This window comes from Bombina bombina, chromosome 6 (assembly GCF_027579735.1).
Source record: "Bombina bombina isolate aBomBom1 chromosome 6, aBomBom1.pri, whole genome shotgun sequence".
NCBI lineage: Eukaryota > Metazoa > Chordata > Amphibia > Anura > Bombinatoridae > Bombina > Bombina bombina.
Genome location: NC_069504.1, coordinates 593,021,276 through 593,045,605, shown reverse-complemented (window position 1 = coordinate 593,045,605; position 24,330 = coordinate 593,021,276). Strand labels below are relative to the sequence as shown.

The window sequence follows — 24,330 nt, the reverse complement described above, 5'->3', positions numbered from 1 at the left end:
AGTTATTATCTTGGAAAGTTTTGTTTTTGGTTGCAATTTCTTCTGCTAGAAGAGTTTCAGAATTATCTGCTCTGCAGTGTTCTCCTCCTTATCTGGTGTTCCATGCAGATAAGGCGGTTTTACGTACTAAACCTGGTTTTCTTCCAAAAGTTGTTTCTAACAAAAACATTAACCAGGAGATTATCGTACCTTCTCTGTGTCCGAAACCAGTTTCGAAGAAGGAACGTTTGTTGCACAATTTGGATGTTGTTCGCGCTCTAAAATTCTATTTAGATGCTACAAAGGATTTTAGACAAACATCTTCCTTGTTTGTTGTTTATTCCGGTAAAAGGAGAGGTCAAAAAGCAACTTCTACCTCTCTCTCTTTTTGGATTAAAAGCATCATCAGATTGGCTTACGAGACTGCCGGACGGCAGCCTCCCGAAAGAATCACAGCTCATTCCACTAGGGCTGTGGCTTCCACATGGGCCTTCAAGAACGAGGCTTCTGTTGATCAGATATGTAGGGCAGCGACTTGGTCTTCACTGCACACTTTTACCAAATTTTACAAGTTTGATACTTTTGCTTCTTCTGAGGCTATTTTTGGGAGAAAGGTTTTGCAAGCCGTGGTGCCTTCCATCTAGGTGACCTGATTTGCTCCCTCCCATCATCCGTGTCCTAAAGCTTTGGTATTGGTTCCCACAAGTAAGGATGACGCCGTGGACCGGACACACCTATGTTGGAGAAAACAGAATTTATGTTTACCTGATAAATTACTTTCTCCAACGGTGTGGCCGGTCCACGGGCCCGCCCTGGTTTTTTAATCAGGTCTGATAATTTATTTTCTTTAACTACAGTCACCACGGTATCATATGGTTTCTCCTATGCAAATATTCCTCCTTAACGTCGGTCGAATGACTGGGGTAGGCGGAGCCTAGGAGGGATCATGTGACCAGCTTTGCTGGGCTCTTTGCCATTTCCTGTTGGGGAAGAGAATATCCCACAAGTAAGGATGACGCCGTGGACCGGACACACCGTTGGAGAAAGTAATTTATCAGGTAAACATAAATTCTGTTTTTGCATTTGTATAACATGAAACTAGTAGGGTTTCTAGTAACTTCACACAAGCACAAAGATGCTGACGGTATTCTTGCGGTATAAATTTCACTCAAGCCCAGTTTATGCTACAACTCTCACACAAAATACTGCTCCACTTGTAATCTAGGCCAGAATGTTAAATTTACAATATGTGTTTAATTTAATTTAATTGAATTGCTTGTTATCAGTATAATGCCAAAGAAATGTATTAATCACTCATTTCGAATGAATTGGGTATGTGGACAACCCTCCTCTTTTCTTTAAACTTAATGACTCAGTGCTAGGGGGCATCTGGGATAAAGAGACGGTAAACACAAGTAATGACATGACATTTCTGTTGTGTTATAAAATAACATATCAGTCAAGTGTTAAAATTTTTAGAACAAAATAAAATCCTTTTTATTGCAATTGTTTTTCAATAGCCATACCCCACCTACCCTTTGCTTTATTTGGATGATCCAATCAGGACATTAGTCTGCAGACAGCAAGGCTAGCCACGTCATAAAGTTAGCATAAAGTACTCTGTTATGCAGTTGTTATGTTAAGTCAATTAGTGACAGGTAACAGGGTTAACCTCGAGAAGACAGCAGGGTATATTGCAAAATGGTTTCATTACTCATAGATAAACATTTTATCTAAACATTTGAAAGTGTTTACTGTAACTTTAATTACTTTTGAGTTCGCAAAATATAGGAAAAAAATTGATGGTGTGTTTGGCCACCTTTACCACACAGACTTCAGAAAATGAAAGAATTTTTAACAGAATAACTTGCTTTTCTTTTTTCTTTAACCTGGAGTATGGTAAAACATATATTTGTGTCAGTAAACCTGCCACTGGTCTGATTTTGCAATTTCCACATAAATCTATAATTAGCCACTGCAGCTCTATGACTATTTAGCATTAATTGTAGTTTGTGTCCCAGCTTGTATAATAATTGCATACTACGAGACAAGCTTACATTTTTTTTCTGTATACTTCAGCCCAGTAGTAGCAGTTCTTCTAAACTGCTTTAGGTTCTTTACACGCTTTATCAGCCCTGTACAAGCAGGTTTTATATTATATAAATGTAACCCCTTCCTTATCCATCTTTGGTGAGAATGATACAGGTTGGACGGTCACCTTAGGTCATTCCTGTGAAGCCACAGCGTCAAAGTCTCCACTGGAGTAGGGAGTCTGGGACATCTTGATTAATGTAACGTACAGTGCCTCCACTCAGTGTTAACAATTCTCAGGGAACCCACAACACTGAGACAATAAGTTCCCCACAACATGCAATAATAAAAAAAAACAAGCAGATAATAAAGTAACACAGAATATATTTAAATGCAAATAGAACAACATATAAATAACATTACAGTCCCACACTTTGCAGGGTATCCTTTTCCCCAAAATACATTGCTAAATAAAGTCCCTTGTGGTGGTGCACGCTGGGGCCCTTAGTAATTTTCAGATATCTGTTTAGTGTGAGGGATAACTGTAACTGTTCCACTACCTGAATCCTCCTGTAGAATGTTCTAGAAAAGGCCTGGTCCTCTGGCTGCTTTTTCTGCTGCTTGCCTTTCCACTCAAGTCCTGACAGTCTGAAATGACAGCTTACTCTAGTCCCAATGTAGCTGCTTCTTACTGTGACATCATGCTGAGTGTTCACATCATGCAGGTTCCTGTATACTTTATTTCCACTTAAGTGCTGACAGTCTGAAATGACAGCTCACTCTAGTCTAACGATAGCTGCTTCTTACTGGGACATCAGGCTGAGTGTTCACAGCATGCAGGGTCCTGGATGCAGCCTTTATAATCCCAGGCAAAATAACACACACACCTTTCAGCAGCATCTGATTGGCTCTCACTACCATGTGATGCAGGGTTGAGCAAAGTGCAGTTAATCCCTGCAGCAAAATGACAAAGGGCTACATTCTCCCCCCTGTAAAATTCCTGCCTTCCACTGGCAGGGCAGATACATGAAATAATTAAACATCACTCCGGCACAAGTAACAAACTAATCTAATACAGTTGTGTTCATGTGCCTAACAATGTATTCAAGGTGTCAAGGGCATGTAATACTTGTATAACCTTGGAGTGGGACTCTTGCTAGTATGTGGGTTCCCTTACTCGGTCATAAGTGAATAATCTTGGTGGATGCCTTTGTCTTTGACTTTCTCTTGAGTCTCTTTGTGGCAACTGTTGATTTCCTCCAGAAGTAAATCTTCTCCCTGTTTTGTTTGGAAAGGATGCTATAGCTTAAAGCCTAGGTCTCCCCATAGAATATATATCTGTGTCAGTAGATCTAGGGATGAAGCTGGGGCTTTCAGGATTAAGATCTGACTGAGGACAAGCAACAGGAGGGCTAGAAGCTTCTGGCTGAGCATCAGGAGGTGTCCACCACTCTTGATCTAAACCTGAATTGTCATGGTTTTCTTCACTAGAATTATCTGTTTCCTTCACTTCTGGTTGACCAACAGGTAACAAATTATTCCGATGCCATGCCTTAATTCAGCCTTCAGGCCCTTTTATTTTGTATACAGGAAGTCCTGGAAGCTTGGAAACCACTTCAAAAAGGGTGCCTTTCCACCGGTCAGCAAGTTTGTGCTTTCTGATAGTACCTAGGTTTCTAAGAAGAATCTTATCTCCTGGCTGAATTTCACAATGCCTTATTTTAGCGTCATAACGTCTTTTGTTATTTTCGTTAATCCAGGAACTAGCTTTCTCTGCCAAGGCATAAGCTCTTTGTAGACTCTGTTTCAAGTTGCAAACATACTGGTAATGTGGGACATGGGCCATTCCATCAGAGGAGACACCAAACTGAAGATCTATTGGAAGCCTTGCTTCTCGACTAAAAAGCAAGTAATAAGGAGAATATCCTGTAGATTCATGTCTTGTGCAATTGTATGCATGAGCCATGGCTTCAACATGCCTACTCCAGGTTCTTTTCCCTGTATCGTTAAGGGTCCCTAACATGTCCAACAGGGTACGGTTGAACCTTTCAGGAAGAGCATCCCCTTCAGGATGGTATGGAGTAGTTCTGGACTTTTCAATGTTTAGCAGTTTCAAAAGCACTTTTATGAGTCGGCTTTCAAAGTCACGACCTTGATCAGAATGAATTCAGCTAGGTAACCCATAGTGAGTGAAAAACTTCTGCCATAGCACTTTGGCAACTGTAGTGGCTTTCTGGTCTTTAGTAGGGTAAGCTTGAGCATACCTGGTGAAATGATCAGTCACTATCAGTACATTTCCTACTCCTGCTGAATCAGTCTCACACAGAAAATCCATAAGACTAGATTCATGGGGCCAGAGCTCTTTAGGTGGCCAATTGGCGCAGCTCGGGTAGGTCGAGTTTTCCTCTGAATACACCTTCGGCAATTATGACAATGCCTCTTCCCAGACTCTCACATTTTTGGCCAGAAGAAACGATCTTGCACCAATCCAAAAGTTTTGTCTACCCCCAGGTGTCCATGTTGTTCATGCAAGGATCTTAGTACCATTCCTCTATACTTTTCTGGTAATACCAACTGTCTTTGACCTGGGTGATCATGATATTGAATGAGGCTATAAAGAAGGCCCTTCTCAATACGGAAACGGCTCCATTCTCTCTTGAATAGTTTTTGCAACTCAGCAGGTAGACAGTTCATGTGTTTTTGGCACCCATTCTTAACAGCTTTTAATAAGGGGCCCACTGTTGGGTCTTGAGCTTGAGTTTGTTGTTTATCCTCATTACTGATGCTTGTCCACTGGGGCGGGTTAACTGGGTAACACATAGCCTCCTGGAACTGCCTCAGCACTACAACTGAGTGAGTCGATGCATCTCAATTCAGAAAAGTTAATCCACCCATCTTCAGTGATTGAGGTCTGACACAATGCCCTTACTCCAGGGCCAGGAATTTCAATCCAATCTTCTTTATCTGTCTCTGGAGGAAGTCCAGGTCTCCGAGATAAAGCATGAGCTCCCACATTAGTAGATCCAGGCTTGCATTTCAATAAGAAGCTATAGTTGGACAAAGCTGCAAGCCAGCGATGTCCAGTGGCATCTAGTTTAGCTCTGGTCAAGATATAGGTGAGGGGATTGTTCTAGTTTATGCACTGGGTAATTCTTTTCAGATTTAGACAAGCTCCGACTAATGTAGGCAACAGGCCTCAGCCCCTCAGGATGTGCCTGGTGGAGAACGCCGCCAAGCCCTTCCATGCTGGCATCTACATGAAGCACAAATGGTTTCTCAAGATCTGCATATGCCAGTACAGGAACTTCAGTCATCTTACTTTTAAGTAGCTGAAAAGCCTCTTCATATGAATTACTCCACTTATCTCCTATGGTTTTCTTGGAATGCAGGCTCTTATGCTTGGCATTCTCTCCAGGCTCCAATTTAAAAGATTGTGAAGGCTTCTGGCTATCTTGGAATAACCTTCTACAAAATGGTGGTAGTAACCGCAGAATCCCAAGAATGAACGTAGCTCTTCAATATTCTTTGGTCTTGGCCAATTTACCACTGCTTCTATTTTTGCTGGGTCTGTGGCCACACCGCAGAAACTGTATGTCCAACATAAGTCACTGAGCTTCTTGCAAATTTGCATTTGTCAACGGATAACGTCAGACCTTCAGCTTGCAATCAATCTAACACCCTCAGCAACCGATTTTCATGTTCTTCAGGGGTTCTTCCAAAAAATATTATATCATCCAGATAAACAAGGCACTCTCTTGGACTAAGATCCCCAAGGGTCCTTTCCATTAATCTCTGGAAGGTTGCTGGGGCCCCGGTAACCCCTTGTGGCATACGGGTAAACTAGTAGAAACCCAAAAGGCAGATAAATGCTGTTTTCTCTTGGTCTTCTTTTTTCATGGGAACTTGATAATATCCAGAGCAGAGATTTAATACACTAAACCATTTGCTACCAGATAGAGCATTCAGTGAATCTTCTATTCGGGGTAGTGTATACTGGTCAGGAATTGTTCTTTTATTTAAAGTTCAATAGTCTATACACAATCGCACAGAGTCATTCTTTTTCCTCACCACTACAATGGGAGAAGCATAGGGACTTCTAGATTCTTTGATAATGCCAGTGTCTTCCATTTCTTGCAAGATGTTTCTCACATCCTCCACATCTCATGGTGTTATACGTCGAGACCTCTCATGAAATGGAGCAGAGTCAGTCAATCTTATGGTGTGTTGTACACTCTTGCAACACCCTACATCCATGTCTCTAGTTGAGAAGACTCCTCTTCTGGTTTTTAGAGCTTTAAGCAATCTCTCTTTCCATTCAAATGGTAAGCTTGAGTCTTCAAAATCAAATTCCAATTCTTCTGAAGAGTTGACTGCTGGTTCTATAGGAAGGGCAGAAATAGGGGTTATTTCCTCTAAGAGGTGAAGGATTACCAATTCATGACCATGATCAATATGGACATCTCTTGCGGACAGATTAGACAGTTACTGCAAAAATGCCTGTTGTGCCTTTCTTCTAATCCTTGACTTCAGGCATAATCATCCAGCCCTTTTGAATGTCCTCTTCAGGAATAGATTCTACACAGTAGATCTGTGCAAAGTTAATCATACCCTCCTGTAAGGTTGGTACAGATTTCATTTTTCCAGGTCGTAAAGTCAAAAGCTGGGGGCCCCGGTAATGGAACTGCCCGGTCAGTGATTCTTGAGCTAATTTGTGACATTTGTGTCTTAGGGCAGGCTCCAATTCAGTCATCTCATTAATGGATACATCTCCTATCTCTTTCAAGTAGGCCCTAAACAAGTTTTGAACCATACTAGTGTTGGTTCCCAGGAGAATGGAAAAATTTGATTGTTTAGGGGTAGGGCACAACAGAGCCTCCACATCCATGGAGCAAGTCTTTCCAGTGTTCAGTTGTGGAATGACAATCTGCACTCTGACTACTCCTTCTACTGTACAGGCTTGTGAACCTAGCCCCCATAAACTGACATCTATAGCTGTGGCAATAGGTAAGTGACATAGGTGAGCATCATAAAATGATCTGAAGATAATGGTCATCTGGGATCCAGTGTCTAGCAAAGTAGAAGCTGGGATGCCCTCAACCATAAGTGATACCAGTGGCTTGGGTCCAACTCTGATACTTGTAGCTGTTTCCATGCTCTTAATGTGACACTTCTTCCAATGAGTCCACTTTTTTTTCCTAGAAACTTTTCTTTTGGGTAAGGGATCTGTGACAAAGGTTTCAACCTGAAGAACATCTTCTTTATGTGTACAATGGGATGCAATATTACCAAACCCATTACATCTAAAACACCTGAGAGGTTTGTCATGTTTATTATCCTGGGAAGTTGAATTGATTGATTCACAATTTCTGGGTTGAGGTTCTGTTTTCTCTTTTGTACCTTTGATTTTGTGGGAACTGTCCTGAGCAGAGGGTTTCTCAGGAACTCTTATCCGTGAACGAGTATGATAAGTCTTCTCTATAGTCCTTACTTCATTCATTACTTCAGCTAAAGATAGAACCTTTTTAATACATAAAAGATTCTCTAAGGTGGCTGCACTGGAGTCTCCAGGTAGTGTTCCTCTAAGGAACTGTTTGAACTGGTATTTGTCAATTTCATATGCAGGAATGATCCCTTTCTCCACTAATGTTCCTATTATGAGTTCTACTCTCACGCGGTGGAGGTCTTCATTCTAGTTGTTCCTTTTTCTGAATGTATATCCTGGTCCCCCTGAACAAGGATCACACCATGAGTTCCTGTTTTCTTAGCCTGCACTATGGCAGGGTTTTCCAACCCAGGGATCAGTTTTAGGGCATCTATAAACTTCCTCCGGCTGAGTCCAATAGGAGTTTGCACAGCCACAACCTTCTGGGGAGGAACCCTCATTATTCTAGCCCACTCTCTAACATCTCTGGGTGATGGAACAGGGGTCTTGCTTAAACACTTCTTACTGTCCCAGTTCATCTCAGCAGTGCCTCCATCTGTAACCCCTTTCTTATCCATCTTTGGTGAGAAGGATACAGCTTGGACGGTCACCTTTGACGTTGTGGCTTCACAGGAATTGCCTAAGTCTCCGCTGGAGTAGGGAGTCTGGGACATCTTGATTAATGTAACGTACAGTGCCTCCATTCAGTGATAACAATTTTCAGGGAACCCATAATACTGAGACAATGAGTTCCCCACAACATGCAATAATAAAAAAACCAAAACAGATAATAAAGTAACACAGAATATATTTAAATGCAAATAGAACAACATATAAATAACATTACAGTCCCACACTTTGCAGGGTATCCTTTTTCCCAAAATACACTGCTAAATAAAGTCCCTTGTGGTGGTGCACGCTGGGGCCCTTAGTAAGTTTCAGATATCTGTTTAGTGTGAGGGATAACTGTAACTGTTCCACTACCTGAATCCTCCTGTAAAATGTTCTAGAAAAGGCCTGGTCCTCTATCTGCTTTTTCTGCTGTTTGCTTTTCCACTTAAGTGCTCACAGTCTGAAATGACAGCTTACTCTAGTCCCAATGTAGCTGCTTCTTACTGTGACGTCAGGCTGAGTGTTCACAGCATGCAGGTTCCTGGATGCTTTATTTCCACTTAAGTGCTGACAGCCTAAAATGACAGCTCACTCTAGTCCAAAAGTAGCTGCTTCTTACTGGGACATCAGGCTGAGTGTTCACAGCATGCAGCGTCCTGGATGCAGCCTTTATCATACCAGGCAGAATAACACACACACCTTTGAGCAGCCCTGAACAGCTTTGACTAAAAACTCTCCTCACAGGAAGTCTCTGAAACTGTCAGCATCTGATTGGCTTCCACTACCATGTGATGCAGAGTTGAGCAAAGGGCAAAGTGCAGTTAATCCCTGCAGCAAAATATTTGTTTCTTTACAGAGTAACATTTATTTTAGGGAGGTAATCATCTGAAATATTGTCCTTTTGAAAAATCTTACGGCTAGATTTAGAGTTTTGTCGGTAAGGACCCGCGTAGCTAACGCCGGCTTTTTTCTGGCCGCACCATAAAAATAACTCTGGTATTGAGAGTCCACATAAAGGCTGCGTTAGGCTCCAAAAAAGGAGCGTAGAGCATATTTAACGCAGCTTCAACTCTCGATACCAGAGTTGCTTACGGACGCGGCCAGCCTCAAAAACGTGCTCGTGCACGATTCCCCCATAGGAAACAATGGGGCTGTTTTGAGCTGAAAAAAAAACCTAACACCTGCAAAAAGCCGCGTTCAGCTCCTAACGCAGCACCATTGTTTCCTATGGGGAAACACTTCCTACGTCTGCACCTAACACTGTAACATGTACCCCGAGTCTAAACACCCCTAACCTTACACTTATTAACCCCTATTCTGCCGCCCCCGCTATTGCTGATTCCTGCATATTATTATTAACCCCTAATCTGCCGCTCCGTAAACCGCCGCTATTTACATTATCCCTATGTACCCCTAATCTGCTGCCCCTAACACCGCCGAACCCTATATTATATTTATTAACCCCTAATCTGCCCCCCTCAACGTCGCCTCCACCTGCCTACACTTATTAACCCCTAATCTGCTACTATAATAAAGTTATTAACCCCTAATCCGCCTCACTAACCCTATAATAAATAGTATTAACCCCTAATCTGCCCTCCCTAACATCGCCGACACCTAACTTCAATTATTAACCCCTAATCTGCCGACTGGAGCTCACCGCTATTCTAATAAATGTATTAACCCCTAAAGCTAAGTCTAACCCTAACACTAACACCCCCCTAAGTTAAATATAATTTTAATCTAACGAAATTAATTATCTCTTATTAAATAAATTATTCCTATTTAAAGCTAAATACTTACCTGTAAAATAAATCCTAATATAGCTACAATATAAATTAATAATTATATTATAGCTATTTAGGATTAATATTTATTTTACAGGTAACTTTGTAATATTTTAACCAGGTACAATAGCTATTAAATAGTTAATAACTATTTAATAGTTACCTAGTTAAAATAATAACAAAATTACCTGTAAAATAAATCCTAACCTAAGTTACAATTAAACCTAACACTACACTATCATTAAATTAATTAAATAAAATATCTACAATTACCTACAATTAAACCTAACACTACACTATCAATACATTAATTAAATACAATATCTACAAATAACTACAATGAAATAAACTAACTAAAGTACAAAAAAATAAAAAAGAACTAAGTTACAAAAAATAAAAAAATATTTACAAACATAAGGAAAATCCTTACAACAATTGGCATTCTATTGCTGTTCCGATCAGCCAATAGAAATGCGAGCTCAATCTGATTGGCTGATTGGATCAGCCAATCGGATTGATCTTGATTCTGATTGGCTGATTCCATCAGCCAATCAGAATATTCCTACCTTAATTCCGATTGGCTGATAGAATCCTATCAGCCAATCGAATTCGAGGGACGAGCCATCATTGGATGATGTCCCTTAAAGGAACCGTCATTCTTCAGTTGGACGTCGCCGGATGAAGATGGGTCCGCGGTGGAGGTCTTCAGGATGGAGCCGGTCCTCATCGGATGAAGATAGAAGATGCCGCTTGGAAGAAGATGGTTGCCCGGTCCGGATCTACTCTTCTTCCCGATAGGATGAAGACTTTGGAGCCTCTTCTGGACCTATTCAGCCACCGGGATGATGGATCGCCAGCCCCCCGCTTGGGTTGGATGATGATTTTGGAGCCAGAAGACCGATCGGGTGATACCCGGTGAGGTGAAGACAAGGTAGGATGATCTTCAGGGGCTTAGGTGTTAGGTTTATTTAAGGGGGTTTGGGTTAGATTAGGGGTATGTGGGGTGGTGGGTTGTAATGTTGTGGGGGGGGTATTGTATGTTTTTTTTTACAGGCAAAAGAGCTGAACTTCTTGGGGCATGCCCCGCAAAGGGCCCTGTTCAGGGCTGGTAAGGTAAAAGAACTTTGAACTCTTCATTAGTGCTTGTTCCATATTTGTAACATTATTTCATGTGTCTCCGCTGAGCCATTCCTAATGTGATGATATCTTTCTAATTGCAGTAACAAATCTACTTGTTTCACCCACTCCTGGTGAGTGGGGGGGGGGGTGGCAGTCTTCCACCTACGGGGGATTAGAGTTTTTGCGCTGTTCAGCAGGGTTAGAAGTAGTTTCCTTCTCGCCATGCATTTAATCTTAGGTAAGCCAGCGTACAGAAGCATTATTTTGGGGTCTCTGGGGATTATGATCTCCAAGACTTTGCAAGTGTGTGCAAGGATGTCCGTCCAGAATTGCTGGAGTTCGGGACATTCCCACCACACATGCAGGAGCGTACCCTACCCTGTCACACAGCCCCTCCAGCATCTTGCCTGAGGTGTTCGGATATATTCTCTTTAACCTGCTTGGGGTGAGATACCACCTGGCGAGGAACTTATAATTAGTTTCTTGTATCTGTGCTGATATGGAAGCAGTCTTATTATTGAGGAATGCGTTTTTCCATGTCTTCACAGTTATTTCCTCACCTAGCTCCCCCTCCCATGTTTTGGTATACGCTGGTAGGTTACCTAAGTCATTTTGTCGCAATTTTTTGTATATAATGGATATCAGGTGTGGTGGCCGGTGTCCGTCCGTCGTAGCAAAGTTGTTCAAATTCTGTCAGCTCACGGGTCAGAGTGGTTTTGTCTTTGTGCGTTGATATAAAAGTGGGAGATCTGAGCGGTAAGCTAGCCAATTCAAGTGTGGTTCTGCATCTCGGACTTCTTCCCACTTTTTTAATTTTATGTTGTTGGATCAGTCTATTAATTGTGTTCTGTCCTGCCTGCTGTCCCTGGATTGTATATTTCCTCGCTATCCCCAGTGCGAGGGCTGGGTTGTCCATTGTATGGGTGGTCATGGGGGAGGTCGGTGAGAATCCACGTGGATGTGTGGATAATTTTGTCCCACACCCTGAATAGTTCCTTAAAGAGAGGATATCTATCTACAGTTCGTGGTCTGTCCTTCCCTAGTGTCCAAGCTAGGTATCCCGGGTTATTAGTAGTATTGCTCTATCTATCTGTATCCAGTGTTTTGAATTATCGTTTGAGCACCATTCCACTATTCTTTGTAACATCAAAGCCTGTCTATATGACAGTATATTCGGGACTCCCAAGCCACCCTCCTCTTTTGCCATGTACATAGTTTGCTTATTTATTCTGGGTCGCACGTCGCCCCAAATGTATGATTCCAGAGAGCCCTGGAGTCTGGTCATGAAACCTTTTGGGAGGGGTATTGGCAGAGCCTGCATAACATAAAGTAGTCTGGGGAGCACCTTCATTTTTATGACACTGATTCTGCCCAGCCATGACAATTTTTTGTTTTTCCAATTGGATAAGTCTTCTATTATCGTCTTTTCTAGTTTGTAATTAGTTTCAAAAATAGCCTCTGGATCTGCAGATAGCTGTATTCCTAAATATTTCATTGTGACTGGCTGCCTACGTAGTGGGCATTGGGACATCAATAGGGACATTTTATCCTCTGAAAGGTTTATGTTTAACACCTCTGATTTATTTATGTTTAATAGAAAATTGGAGTATTTGCCGTACCCTGGATTATCTTTAGGGCCTGCGGCAGTGATTCCTCTGAATTTGTTAGGGTTAACAGGATGTCGTCCGCATACATGGCTATCTTGTGTTCTGTGTCATCTAATTTTATTCCCGACACCTGGGGGTCTGCGCGGATCTTTAGGGCCAGGATTTCTATAGATATTGCGAATAGTATTGGGGAGAGGGGGCAGCCCTGTCGGGTTCCGTTTGTGATCTCAAAGCTCGTGGACAAGAGCCCATTGACTTTAATCTTGGCTGAAGGGGCGGAGTATAGTGAGAATATCATTTCGATGAAATGTGTGCTAAAGCCCATCTCTGACAGAGCGAACCGTAAGAATGTCCAGCTCACCCTGTCAAAGGCTTTCTCTGCGTCCATAGATTTCAATGTCATTGGTATGTGTTCTAATTTAGCATATTGTAATAACTGCAGAACCTTCAGGGTGTTGTCCCTTGCCTCCCTCCCTGGGATGAAACCCACCTGATCCGAATTTATTAATCCTGGGAGAACCCTATTTATTCTTGTGGCCAGTATCTTCGCGTAGATTTTTACATCAGAGTTAAGTAAGGAAATAGGGCGAAAATTTTCGTGCATGTCTGGGGTCTTTCCTGGCTTGGGAAGAACTGTAATATGTGCCTCTAGTAGGTTCCTTGTGAACCCTCCATCGGCTTGTAGGGTATTATAGGTGTCAGCAAGGTGAGGGGCCAGTATCTGTCCAAATTTTTTATAGTATGCTATTCCCAATCCGTCTGGTCCCGGGATTTTTCCCGTGGGTGTGTCTTTTATTGCCTTTAGGATTTCTGCAGGAGTTATACATGCCTCTAATTTTTCCGCCTCCTCCGTACTAATTTGGGGGATTTTTATATTATCTATATATGATTCTAACTCATGGTTGATGTTCCCGTTTTCGGGATTTATGTCAGTAGGTCTTGTGTTATCTTTTAGGTTATATAATGTTGAATAATATTGTCTTAACATCTCTGCAATACCTCTGCTGTCATTATGTTTCTTCCCCTGTTTATCTACAATTCCTGTAACATATGCCCTATATTGTTTTCTCTTGAGTGCCTTTGCTAGAGAGGTCCCCGGTTTGTTGCTGTATTCAAAATAGTGCTGTTTTAAATAGAGGGCTTTCGTTTGGGCTTCTTTAATTTGTAAGTTTCGCAGCTCAGTTTTGACTTTTTTCAGGGAAGTGAATACATTTTTATCTGTCGTGTCTTGTTTATGTTCCCTCTCCCAGTATGCGAGTTGTGCTTGCAATGAGTTATAGTATTGTCTGGACTGCTTAGTCTGTTGTGTTTTGATTTTAATCAATACTCCTCTTATCACTGCTTTGTGCGCCTCCCATATCATGGAAGGTTTGCTTTGATCTGTTTTATTAATTTTGAAATATTCCTCTAATTCCTTTGTTATTTCCAGAACTATTATAGGATCGTTCAATAAAGACTCATCTAACCGCCATATATGGGGGAGAAATGGTCTCTCCTGCCATTCAAAATCGCAGACCACGGGAGCGTGGTCTGACCATGTGATAGGCATTATATCTGAGTAAGTGATTTGCGAAAGCATAGCTGGGTCTGTTAATATGTTATCAATTCTAGAGTACAGATGGTGCGGATGTGAAAAGAATGTGTAATTCCTTGCCCTTGGGTGCATCACCCGCCATGTGTCGCGAAGCTGTAATTGCTGTATTTGCGCAGTTATTGATTTCAGAACTTTTTTTGGGATGTTAGAGTTACCGCTAGAGGTGTCTATTTTCGGGTCTAAAGGTGTGTTAAGATCCCCTCCTACTATCAGTTCCCCTTTGCTTATTTCCAAGAGTTTTTGGGTTACTGCCTTCATGGTAATATGTTGCTGCTGGTTGGGTAGGTATATATTTGCTAATGTTATGTATCTGTTATACAGAAGACCCACAACTATGATATATCGTCCTCCCTTATCTTTTTCTACATGGGTTGCCTGGAATTGCACATTGTTGTTGATAAGAATTCCCACCCCCCCGTCTTTGTAGGGCCCGAGGCTAAAAACTTTGTTTGATATCTGGGGCTTAATACCTTTGGTTCCCTCCCGCTCTTAAAGTGGGTCTCCTGTATGAATAATATATCACCTTTTTGTTTCCGCAAATCATTAAAAGCGATGGATCTTTTTTCCGGACTGTTGAGGCCCTTAGCATTGATAGTGATGAGCCGTAGTTTTTGTGTTTTATAATGTTCCTCCCTTATCTCCCTGCCCACCGCGTTAGTTATTTCGTGACCCGTGGAAGGGGGCGTTCTCATTGCTGAAGTGATAGGCATGGCCTTGTTTTAGTTTATGGTGGAAGTTGACAATCCCTGTACCGTGAGTGCAGTGTTTCCAATAATAGGTTTGTGCTACTTGTATGCTGTGTATCACGTAGTATCTTAGATGTCTACGTTAAATTGGGGGATGTTATCCCTTGTCCCCAGACCAGTCGTCTGATATGCAATAATCTCATATTTACTAAGCTTAACAGCCTTATCTTGCTCCATCTAATTTGTTATTTGTTTCTGGATGTCTAGGGAGGTCCCAGCTACGCTGCACGTCTGCTTTAAGTCCTAAAGTGTGCAATGATCTAGTGTTATCCTCAGGCTGGCAGTCATGGGTTGTTATGCGTGTCCCCATGCCCTATTTCACATCACCACCATAGTCACCCAATGTACAGTGTGTGTCTTGTTTCCTTAGTAGACTCATATGTATGTGTCCCACCATGCTCTACTCTTTATGTCGCCTGTGCCCCTACTTCAAATGGTGCGTGAGCGTGTTGCAACATCTCTACTCCCACTAGTTGTGTCTCTTCTCCAGCGATGGTGTGTGCAAAGGTGTTGCTAGGTAAATTGACAAAAACAACCGCATAACATAAAACAGGTGTCTATTTGCCAGACCAAGACATCGGTTTCTCATAATTGGTATCTAAGCTTTTTTGGTAATACATATGGGCATTATCACTTCACATACTATTGTACATTACATTTTACTATTGTCCAAGGTACCCCTGTAAGAGAGTTTAGTTTTGCATTAAATTCAACATAAACACATCTAAACCCAACATTTCAACATTTACTATGCATCAATCTAAAGTCCAGCCTCCATCAAGGCTGTATTATGTTCTCACACACAAATCCTTTTTGGGCATGCCTGTATTTCTTTAAATGATTTATAAGAGAGCGCTTTGGTAGTGTTCTCATGCTGATCTCAGTCGCTAGAGCATGTGTAGGGAACAAAGAATGTCACTTAATGTTCTGCCTTTAATTATATATGAACTAACCATATGCAACATTCCTTCCCATCCATACGGATATCTTATTTTACTAAGAGCAGTGTAAGTCACTCAAGCAGTGGGTCATCTTACATCTACTTACTAGTGCATATGAGTAGCGGTAATTTTAGCGATGGCATTATAAAACTTTAACATTTTAACAGATAAGATACATAAACTTATAACTTTATAACTTTGAAAACGTTACCCCTCTTGACAAGAGCAGTTCTTGTTGAGAATCAGTCTGTCCATGAGATATATAAGTCCTATAGCACTTTCCTTTCTCCGAGATCTACAAGTCCTTCTGAGTTCCATCTTTCTGTGTCCGTGGTACTGACAGAGTGTTTCTATCCTGAACTGACTGGTCTTTAGGTGGGACAATGTTCACTTGAAGGACTTCACAAAATCGTTCCAGGTCATCCAGGCCTCTATACATAGCCGACTTGTCTCCTTTTGAAGCGTATATGCAGACCGGGAAGCCCCATCTGTATTGTATACCTCTTTCTCTCAGAACTGATGTAATAAAATGGAGCTCCCTCCTCTTCTGTAGGGTCGCTGGACTCAGATCTGTAAATACTTGTATAGATATTCCTGCGTGTGTGAACTGTGGTTTTTGCCTTGCGTGCCGTAGTATTTCTTCTTTGTCTTGGTAATTAAGGAATTTTATAATCACATCCCTTGGTGGTGCTTTCGGGGAGGGTTTGGCCCTTAGGGCCCTGTGCGCCCTTTCCATTACCACTTCTGCTGCATTGCTGGAGCCTTTAAGGGTTCGGAACAGGTCTTTTAAATACCCTGGGAGGGCTGTTGTTTGTACACTTTCCGGGATGCCCCTAATCTTCAGATTGTTTCTGCGCCCTCTATTATCCAGATCTTCTACCTTCTCTTGGAGGTTTTGTATAGTTCCCTCTTGGTTGTACAGCAGTTGTGATAGATGGTTCAAGTCCTGGGTGACAATGTCATGGCTTTCTTCAAGGTTTACCACTCTATTATCTATTCTTTTAATATCCCTTTTCATCTCCTGGAACATGTTCTTCATGTCCGCCATGGCAGATTTAATATCCTCTTTAGAGGCCAATAGTTTCAGATCATCCCTTGTGATTTCTATGTGTTTGTTATGTTCGGTATGAGTTGTTAAGCCTGTTTCATTTGGTTCCACTGATGGCGATGGATTTTGTGTGATTTCTAAAGGGGATTGTGCTGTCTCCTCTGCTGACTTTAAGTAATGATCCATCATCTTGGTCTTGGGGTTAGTGTCCGCTTTTAGCATTTTTTTGGCCGGCATTACCCTGCTATGTGACCACAGAGCTTATTTTTGGGGCAGGTCTTATTGTTAACTAATTGCTTAGGCTCTATTTGGGTGATATTGCTTGTGCTACCAGGGTTTGGCCCTCAGTGTATTAGGCCTCGATCTGCGCTGTTAGCAACTGTGAATAAATTACAAGTCAGATTGGGGTGCCCTTTCAGGAGAGTGAGAATAGTTTAGAGGCTATGATTTAACCCCCTTTACCAGTTTTTAGCTGCCTTATGTCCTTTTCTGTCGCACAGCCTGCCACTTGTGGTGCTATTAATAATGTCTCTATACCCAGTATTTTATGCCTGCTATACAGTTGTGCTCGTCATTATGTCCCTTTAGTTTCACAGCGGGTATTACTTCTTGTATACTATAGCCAATGCTGGGTGTGTTGTGTATGATGCACTGTTATTTGGCTGTGTTTTTATGCTAGTTGCCGTGTAGCATCCGTGATGCGGTGACTACCGTTGCTTACCCTCCACGTGGCGCGGTCATACTATCCGCCCTGGTGTCTCTGTCTGCTGTGCCTGCTGGGCGATGCCACCCACTCTCTAGCCCCACCAACCTTTCTCTGCCGTTCTAGTTGTACCGGGTGAGTCTCCTGCGTAGTGTGACATGTGCCGGTGCTTCCCTTACAAGCACTTTCTCTGGTGGTGCGGCCTGTGTATTCCCTCACCTCCTATTTGTGACCGCGTGTGCTGCGATCTTAGGGTCTCTCTGTTCCGTTATCAGGGAGGCTAGTGCAGGTCCCTCCAGCTGTGTGTCTCTCACCGGCACCGATTGATATTTCCCAGTTTTCTTCTTGCTCGCGGTCGTGGGGGCTACTCGCCTGGGTTTTTCTGTGGTGCGCCTCTGGCCATATGGTGCCGTAAGAATAAGTTGTTGCACCCAGGATCTCCGGTCTTCCCCACAAAAGTTGTTAGAGCATTGAATCTGCTATATAATGCTTATTTTAGGCTGCTAGCTATATTTATTTTAACTGATCTGAGGACAAGGGCCTAGGAGCTGCGCTAGCAAGCTGCCATCTCTGTTCGTGGCCAAGCTCCGCCCCCTATTTTAACTATTTTAGCTATTAAATAGTTCTTAACTATTTAATAGCTATTGTACCTGGTTAAAATAAATACAAAGTTACCTGTAAAATAAATATTAATCCTAAAATAGCTATAATATAATTATAATTTATATTGTAGCTATATTAGGATTTATTTTACAGGTAAGTATTTAGCTTTAAATAGGAATAATTTATTTAATAAGAGTTAATTCATTTCGTTAGATTTAAATTATATTTAACTTAGGGGGGTGTTAGTGTTAGGGTTAGACTTAGCTTTAGGGGTTAATACATTTATTAGAATAGCGGTGAGCTCCGGTCGGCAGATTAGGGGTTAATAATTGAAGTTAGGTGTCGGCGTTGTTAGGGAGGGCAGATTAGGGGTTAATACTATTTATTATAGGGTTAGTGAGGCGGATTAGGGGTTAATAACTTTATTATAGTAGCGGTGCGGTCCGCTCGGCAGATTAGGGGTTAATAAGTGTAGGCAGGTGGAGGCGACGTTGAGGGGGGGCAGATTAGGGGTTAATAAATATAATATAGGGGTCGGCGGTGTTAGGGGCAGCAGATTAGGGGTACATAAGGATAACTTAAGTAGCGGCGCTTTGCGGTCGGCAGATTAGGGGTTAATTATTGTAGGTAGCTGGCTGCGACGTTGTGGGGGGCAGGTTAGGGGTTAATAAATATAATATAGGGGTCGGCGGTGTTAGGGGCAGCAGATTAGGGGTACATAAGGATAACGTAGGTGGCGGTCGGCAGATTAGGGGTTAAAAAATTTTAATCGAGTGGCGGCGATGTGGGGGGGCCTCGGTTTAGGGGTACATAGGTAGTTTATGGGTGTTAGTGTACTTTAGAGTACAGTAGTTAAGAGCTTTATGAACCGGCGTTAGCCCAGAAAGCTCTTAACTACTGACTTTTTTCTGCGGCTGGAGTTTTGTCGTTAGAATTCTAACGCTCACTTCAGACACGACTCTAAATACCGGAGTTAGAAAAATCCCATTGAAAAGATAGGATACGCAATTGACGTAAGGGGATCTGCGGTATGGAAAAGTCGCAGCTGAAAAGTGAGCGTTAGACCCTTTTTTGAGTGACTCCAAATACCGGAGGTAGCCTAAAACCAGCGTTAGGAGCCTCTAACGCTGGTTTTCACGGCTACCGCCAAACTCTAAATCTAGGCCTTAGAAAATTATGGCCTGGATTACAAATGAAGAGCAAAATACTAGGGCTATTGTGTGTTAACATAACTTGAGCACAGTCAATAGCCCTTCTATTTTTGTTCTCATATTACACACTCAAAGTTATTTCTTATTTCTTGAGAGATAGTCTAGGGTGCGCTAACACCTGCATGTTGGATAGAGCGGGTACACTTAATGCCTCACAGAACAGACTCCTGTGGGGGTGAGCAGTAAATTTGTTGGCTAATGCTTGAAGGGACACTCAAGTCAAAATTAAACTTTCATGATTTAAATAGAGCATGTGATTTTAAACAACTTTCCAAATTACTTCCATTAACAAAATGTGCACAGCCTTTTTATTTTTACACTTTTTGAGTTACCAGCTCCTACTGAGCATGTGCAAGAATTCACAGCTTTTATCATTGCACCAGCAATGCCGCCCCCTGCAGATTCATGGCCAATCGGACGCTAGCAGGGGGTGTCAATCAACCCAATTGTATTTGATCGGGTTGATTTCTAGCAATGTCTGTCCGTCGCCTCAGAGCAGGCGGGCAGGTTGTGGAGCAGCGGTCTTTAGACCGCTACTTCATAACTTCTGTTTCCGGTGAGCCTGAAGGTTCATAACTTCTGTTTCCGTCGAGCCGTACAGAGCTTGATAAATATGCCCCTAAGTGGTATTGAATTGTCTTTTGATTATGCAAATCTACTATATTTATTGGTCCTTTGAGTGGTAAGCCAAGGGTACACTAAGCTAATGGTGCACAAGTAGTGGACTTCATGTTGTTCTGCTCTATACTATTAATTATAATTATAAAGCACTACATTTTAGAACCATAGTTTGAATTGTGCTTGAGTGGAACACACTTGTAATAGGAGTGTGATGAGGACGCTACATTAAAAGTATAGGGTGCCCTAAACAAGTTTTGGCCACGTTAAAGGGATATGAAATCCAAAAAAATATTTTGTGATTTAGACAGAGCATACAAATTTTACAATTTTTTCATTTTTCTATTATCAAATTTGTTTCCAAGTTGTTCTTTGTTGAAGAGATACCTAGATAGGTGTCTGGCGCACAGACAACATGGCAGGAAATGGTGCTGCCATCTAGTGCTCTTGCATATAGATAACACTCTTGCAAAACTGCTGCCATATAATGCTCCAAGCACGTGCACACTCCTGAACCAACATTATTACTTTTCAACAAATGTACCAAGAGTACAAAGAAAATTTGATAATAGAAGCAAATTTAAAAGTTGTTTATAATTGCATGTTCTGCCTGAATCATGAAATAAATATGTTGGGTTTTATGACCCTATAAGATGCTTTGACTAAATTATTCCCACTTGTAATGCCAGCAAGGTGCACAAAAGGTAAACCCTGTTGTAATGACTGCGCTTGACTTGTAATCAAAGAAGAGTCCATCGGATATCAAAGAAGAGTCCATCTTTCTGCTATAAATTTACAATGGTATTTCTTGGATATATATCCCTTAACCCTTATGTCTTTTTGCAGATAAACTCTGTCACAGCGTGGATTGATGGGAGTTCCATATATGGCTCCTCACACTCTTGGAGTGATGCTTTAAGAAGTTTCTCCAGTGGAAAACTGGCTTCAGGATCTGATCCATTGTTTCCATTAGAAGCAGATCACCAGATTCCTATGTGGAAAACAGCAGATCCATCAACCGGACAGAGAGGATCCAAGGGCATTATGGGTGAGTTTATATTTACAGATAGACAGCAATTATCCGATCGGATACTATCGGGATGATTGACACCCCCTGCTAGCTGCCAATTAGCCGCAAATGTGCAGGGGGCAGCATTGCACATAGATAACACTATCTAGTAAAAGTTATAAAAATAAATTGCACAAAAAGCTTTAGAAAAAAGTCTGCAAAGGTTTACAACATAGAGATACATACATATACAGGTATATTTGGTGTGTGTATGTGTGTGTGTGTGTGTATATATATATATATATATATATATATATATATATATATATATATATATATATATATGTGTGTGTGTGTTTGTGTGTGTGTACAGAGGTATTTATGTATTTATATGTGTATGTAAGTATTTACAGACATATACACACATATAAACCCATAAATACATATGTACACATATATACACATATATTAGTGCATTGGAGCCCTTTGCAGTCAAGTAGATAAAAAAATGTAAAAGCAATAATATAATTATAAAGGTTTAACTATGTATTTACTGTAAATATTTTACATTCCAATGTTCTGCACATAGCAGAATATGTTCTATATTTTTATAAATAGATATTCCTTAATTTATCTGTAAATATCTATACCTATATATAATCATATAGATATATATTGTACTAAAATACCGTCAGATAAATGTGGAATATGTATTTATGAATAATGAGAGCATATAACATGAATAAAGAGAACATTGGAATGTGAAATAGTCATAATTTAATGTCAGAATATGCAATCGGGTTTCCGCGTGAGTAGGTTGTTAGGTTTTTTCCAATTTTTTTTCTCCGCTGACTTCTATTAGGAAATACGTTAATTAATGCGTGATATTTGAAGTTCGGCTTTTAATGCACATCAGGTTAGTGTATGAGTGAAATTTTTTTACTTTCAACTTGTAATATGAGTGCTTCCAGATGCACGCAAACAGCTTACTTCTAGCAGAGTTAGCACATGAGCGTGAGTGATTAATAGCGGTCCACTCGTAATCTAACCAATATGTAAATATGTTTTGACATTTTAGTTTTGATTTCAATGCTATAGTTCACTATAAATTAAATCATAATGGTGAATTAGAGGATTGCCAAATAAATCTCTTAAAATAGCATAATTCAGAGATACAAGATAAGAAGAAGGCTATATTTAAAGCTAAGTAAATATAGTTCTAAGTAAAAATAAAGTCATGAAAAATACTGAGGGAAAAACAACTAGACATGCACATAAGGACAAACAAAATAAAACACAAAGCTGAATATGAAGAAGTGCAGAGTCATTAAGATAGAGGGTTTAATGAAAAAAAACTCACCGGCATTGAGAGAAATCTTGCAACATATTTGGGGGATTTTTTGTGCATTACATTAGAATGTAAATGTCTCTCCTTTATACCTCGTAAGCTAGAATTTGTCTTTCTAAAATTCTTTGAGGGACCACATTGTACTCATCAGGGTCAAAGAGTGAGAAGAAGAAGAAAAAAAATTGTCTTTTTATTAACCCCTTAACGACCAACAATGTACAGGGTACGTCCTACAAAAAACGGTCGTTAACGACCAAGGACATACCCTGTACTTCCTCAGGGGTTTCAAGTGGTGGAAGCGATCGTGATCGCTTCCAGCTGCTTTCAGGGTATTGCAGCGATGCCTCGATATTGAGGCATCAAGCAATACCCTTTTTCTAACAACCGATGCAGAGAGAGCCTCTATGTGGCCCTCTCTGCATCGGCCAGCGATGGTGCCGATCATTGGTGGGTGAGAGCCATTGCAGGGAGGCAGGTGGACGGCCCATCACTGGAGGATATCCGGCAGAGGGGAGCGGTATTGCGTGCGGGGGCACCGGGAGCGCGCAAGGGTGCGTAGGCGGGAGTGTGCACGGGGGCAGGAGAGGGTAGGAGCGATACACTATGGGACCAAGTGTAAAGTACCCAAGACGGCGGACAATAATTTAAAGAGGGGAGGGTTAGAGAGCTGTTTGGGGGGGGGGGATCAGGGAGGTTGGGGGCTAAGGGGTGATCCTACACAGCAGAATATATATATTTTTTAAAAAAAGCCTTTTTATTTTTAGTACTGGCAGACTTTCTGCCAGTATTTACGATGGCGGGGACAATTGTGGGGTAGGGGAGGGAAGAGAGCTGTTTGGGAGGGATCAGGGGGTGGAATGTGTCAAGGTGGGAGGCTGATCTCTACACTAAAGCTAAAATTAACCCTACAAGCTACCTAATTAACCCCTACACTGCTGAGCATAATACAAGTGTGGTGCACAGCGGCATTTAGCAGCCTTCTAATTACCAAAAAGCTATGCCAAAGCCATATATGTCTGCTATTTCTGAACAAAGGGGATCCCAGAGAAGCATTTACAACCATTTGTGCCATAATTGCACAAGCTGTTTGTAAATAATTTCAGTGTGAAACCTAAAGTTTGTGAAAAAGTGAACAATTTTTTTTATTTGATCACATTTGGCAGTGAAACGGTGGATATTCAGGGATTCTGGACAGATATCAGTGTTCCAATGTAACTGTCGCTAATTTTGAGAGAAAAAAAATGGTTTGGAAATAGCAAAGTACTACTTGTATTTATTGCCCTATAACTTGCAAAAAAGCAAAGAACATGTAAACATTAGGTATTTCTAAACTCAGGAAAAAATTTAGAAACTATTTAGCATCGTTGTTTTTTGGTGGTTGTAGATGTGTAACAGATTTTGGGGGTCAAAGTTTAAAAAGGTGTGTTTTTTAAATAAATTTCATCATATTTTATAAAGAAATTATAGTCAATTGTAAGATATGATGAAAATAATGGTATTTTTAGAAGGTCCATTTAATGGTGAGAAAAATGATATATAATATGTGTTTGTACAGTAAATTAGTAAGAGGAAAATTACAGCTAAACACAAACACCAGAAATGTAAAAATAGCCCTGGTCCCAAACGGTCAGAAAATTGTAAAGTGCTGTGGTCACTAAAGGGTTAAAGCAAGACTGCTCAATTTTTTTTTATGTTCATTGTTGCAACATCTCCTCTGAGAAGAAAAAGGTTTCTTTTTTCTTTTCTTAAAGGAAGGTATAAACTTTATGGAGATCTGCTAATTGCTCTCTCTTTAAATACAATTAGCTTATTTGTTTCTCTCTAAACTATCACTATTTCATTCATGTGAACTGCAAAATAAATATACTTCCTGCTGCCATAGTGATTAAAGAGATGTCTGGTTTTCTTTCTTCATGCTTTATCCCCTTCCTTAAAGGATGCACCTTGCTTCT

The 24,330-nt window shown here is 41.1% G+C and overlaps 1 protein-coding gene across 1 annotated transcript in view; it reads left to right on the top strand.

Moving 5' to 3' along the window:
* LOC128663307 (dual oxidase 1-like) overlaps positions 1-24,330 on the top strand; it is a 485,563-nt gene that overhangs the window by 102,983 nt on the left and 358,250 nt on the right. The window contains exon 6 of the mRNA XM_053717572.1: positions 20,868-21,069. Within this exon, the coding sequence (XP_053573547.1) occupies positions 20,868-21,069 (202 nt within the window). The remainder of the gene's footprint in view (positions 1-20,867; positions 21,070-24,330) is intronic.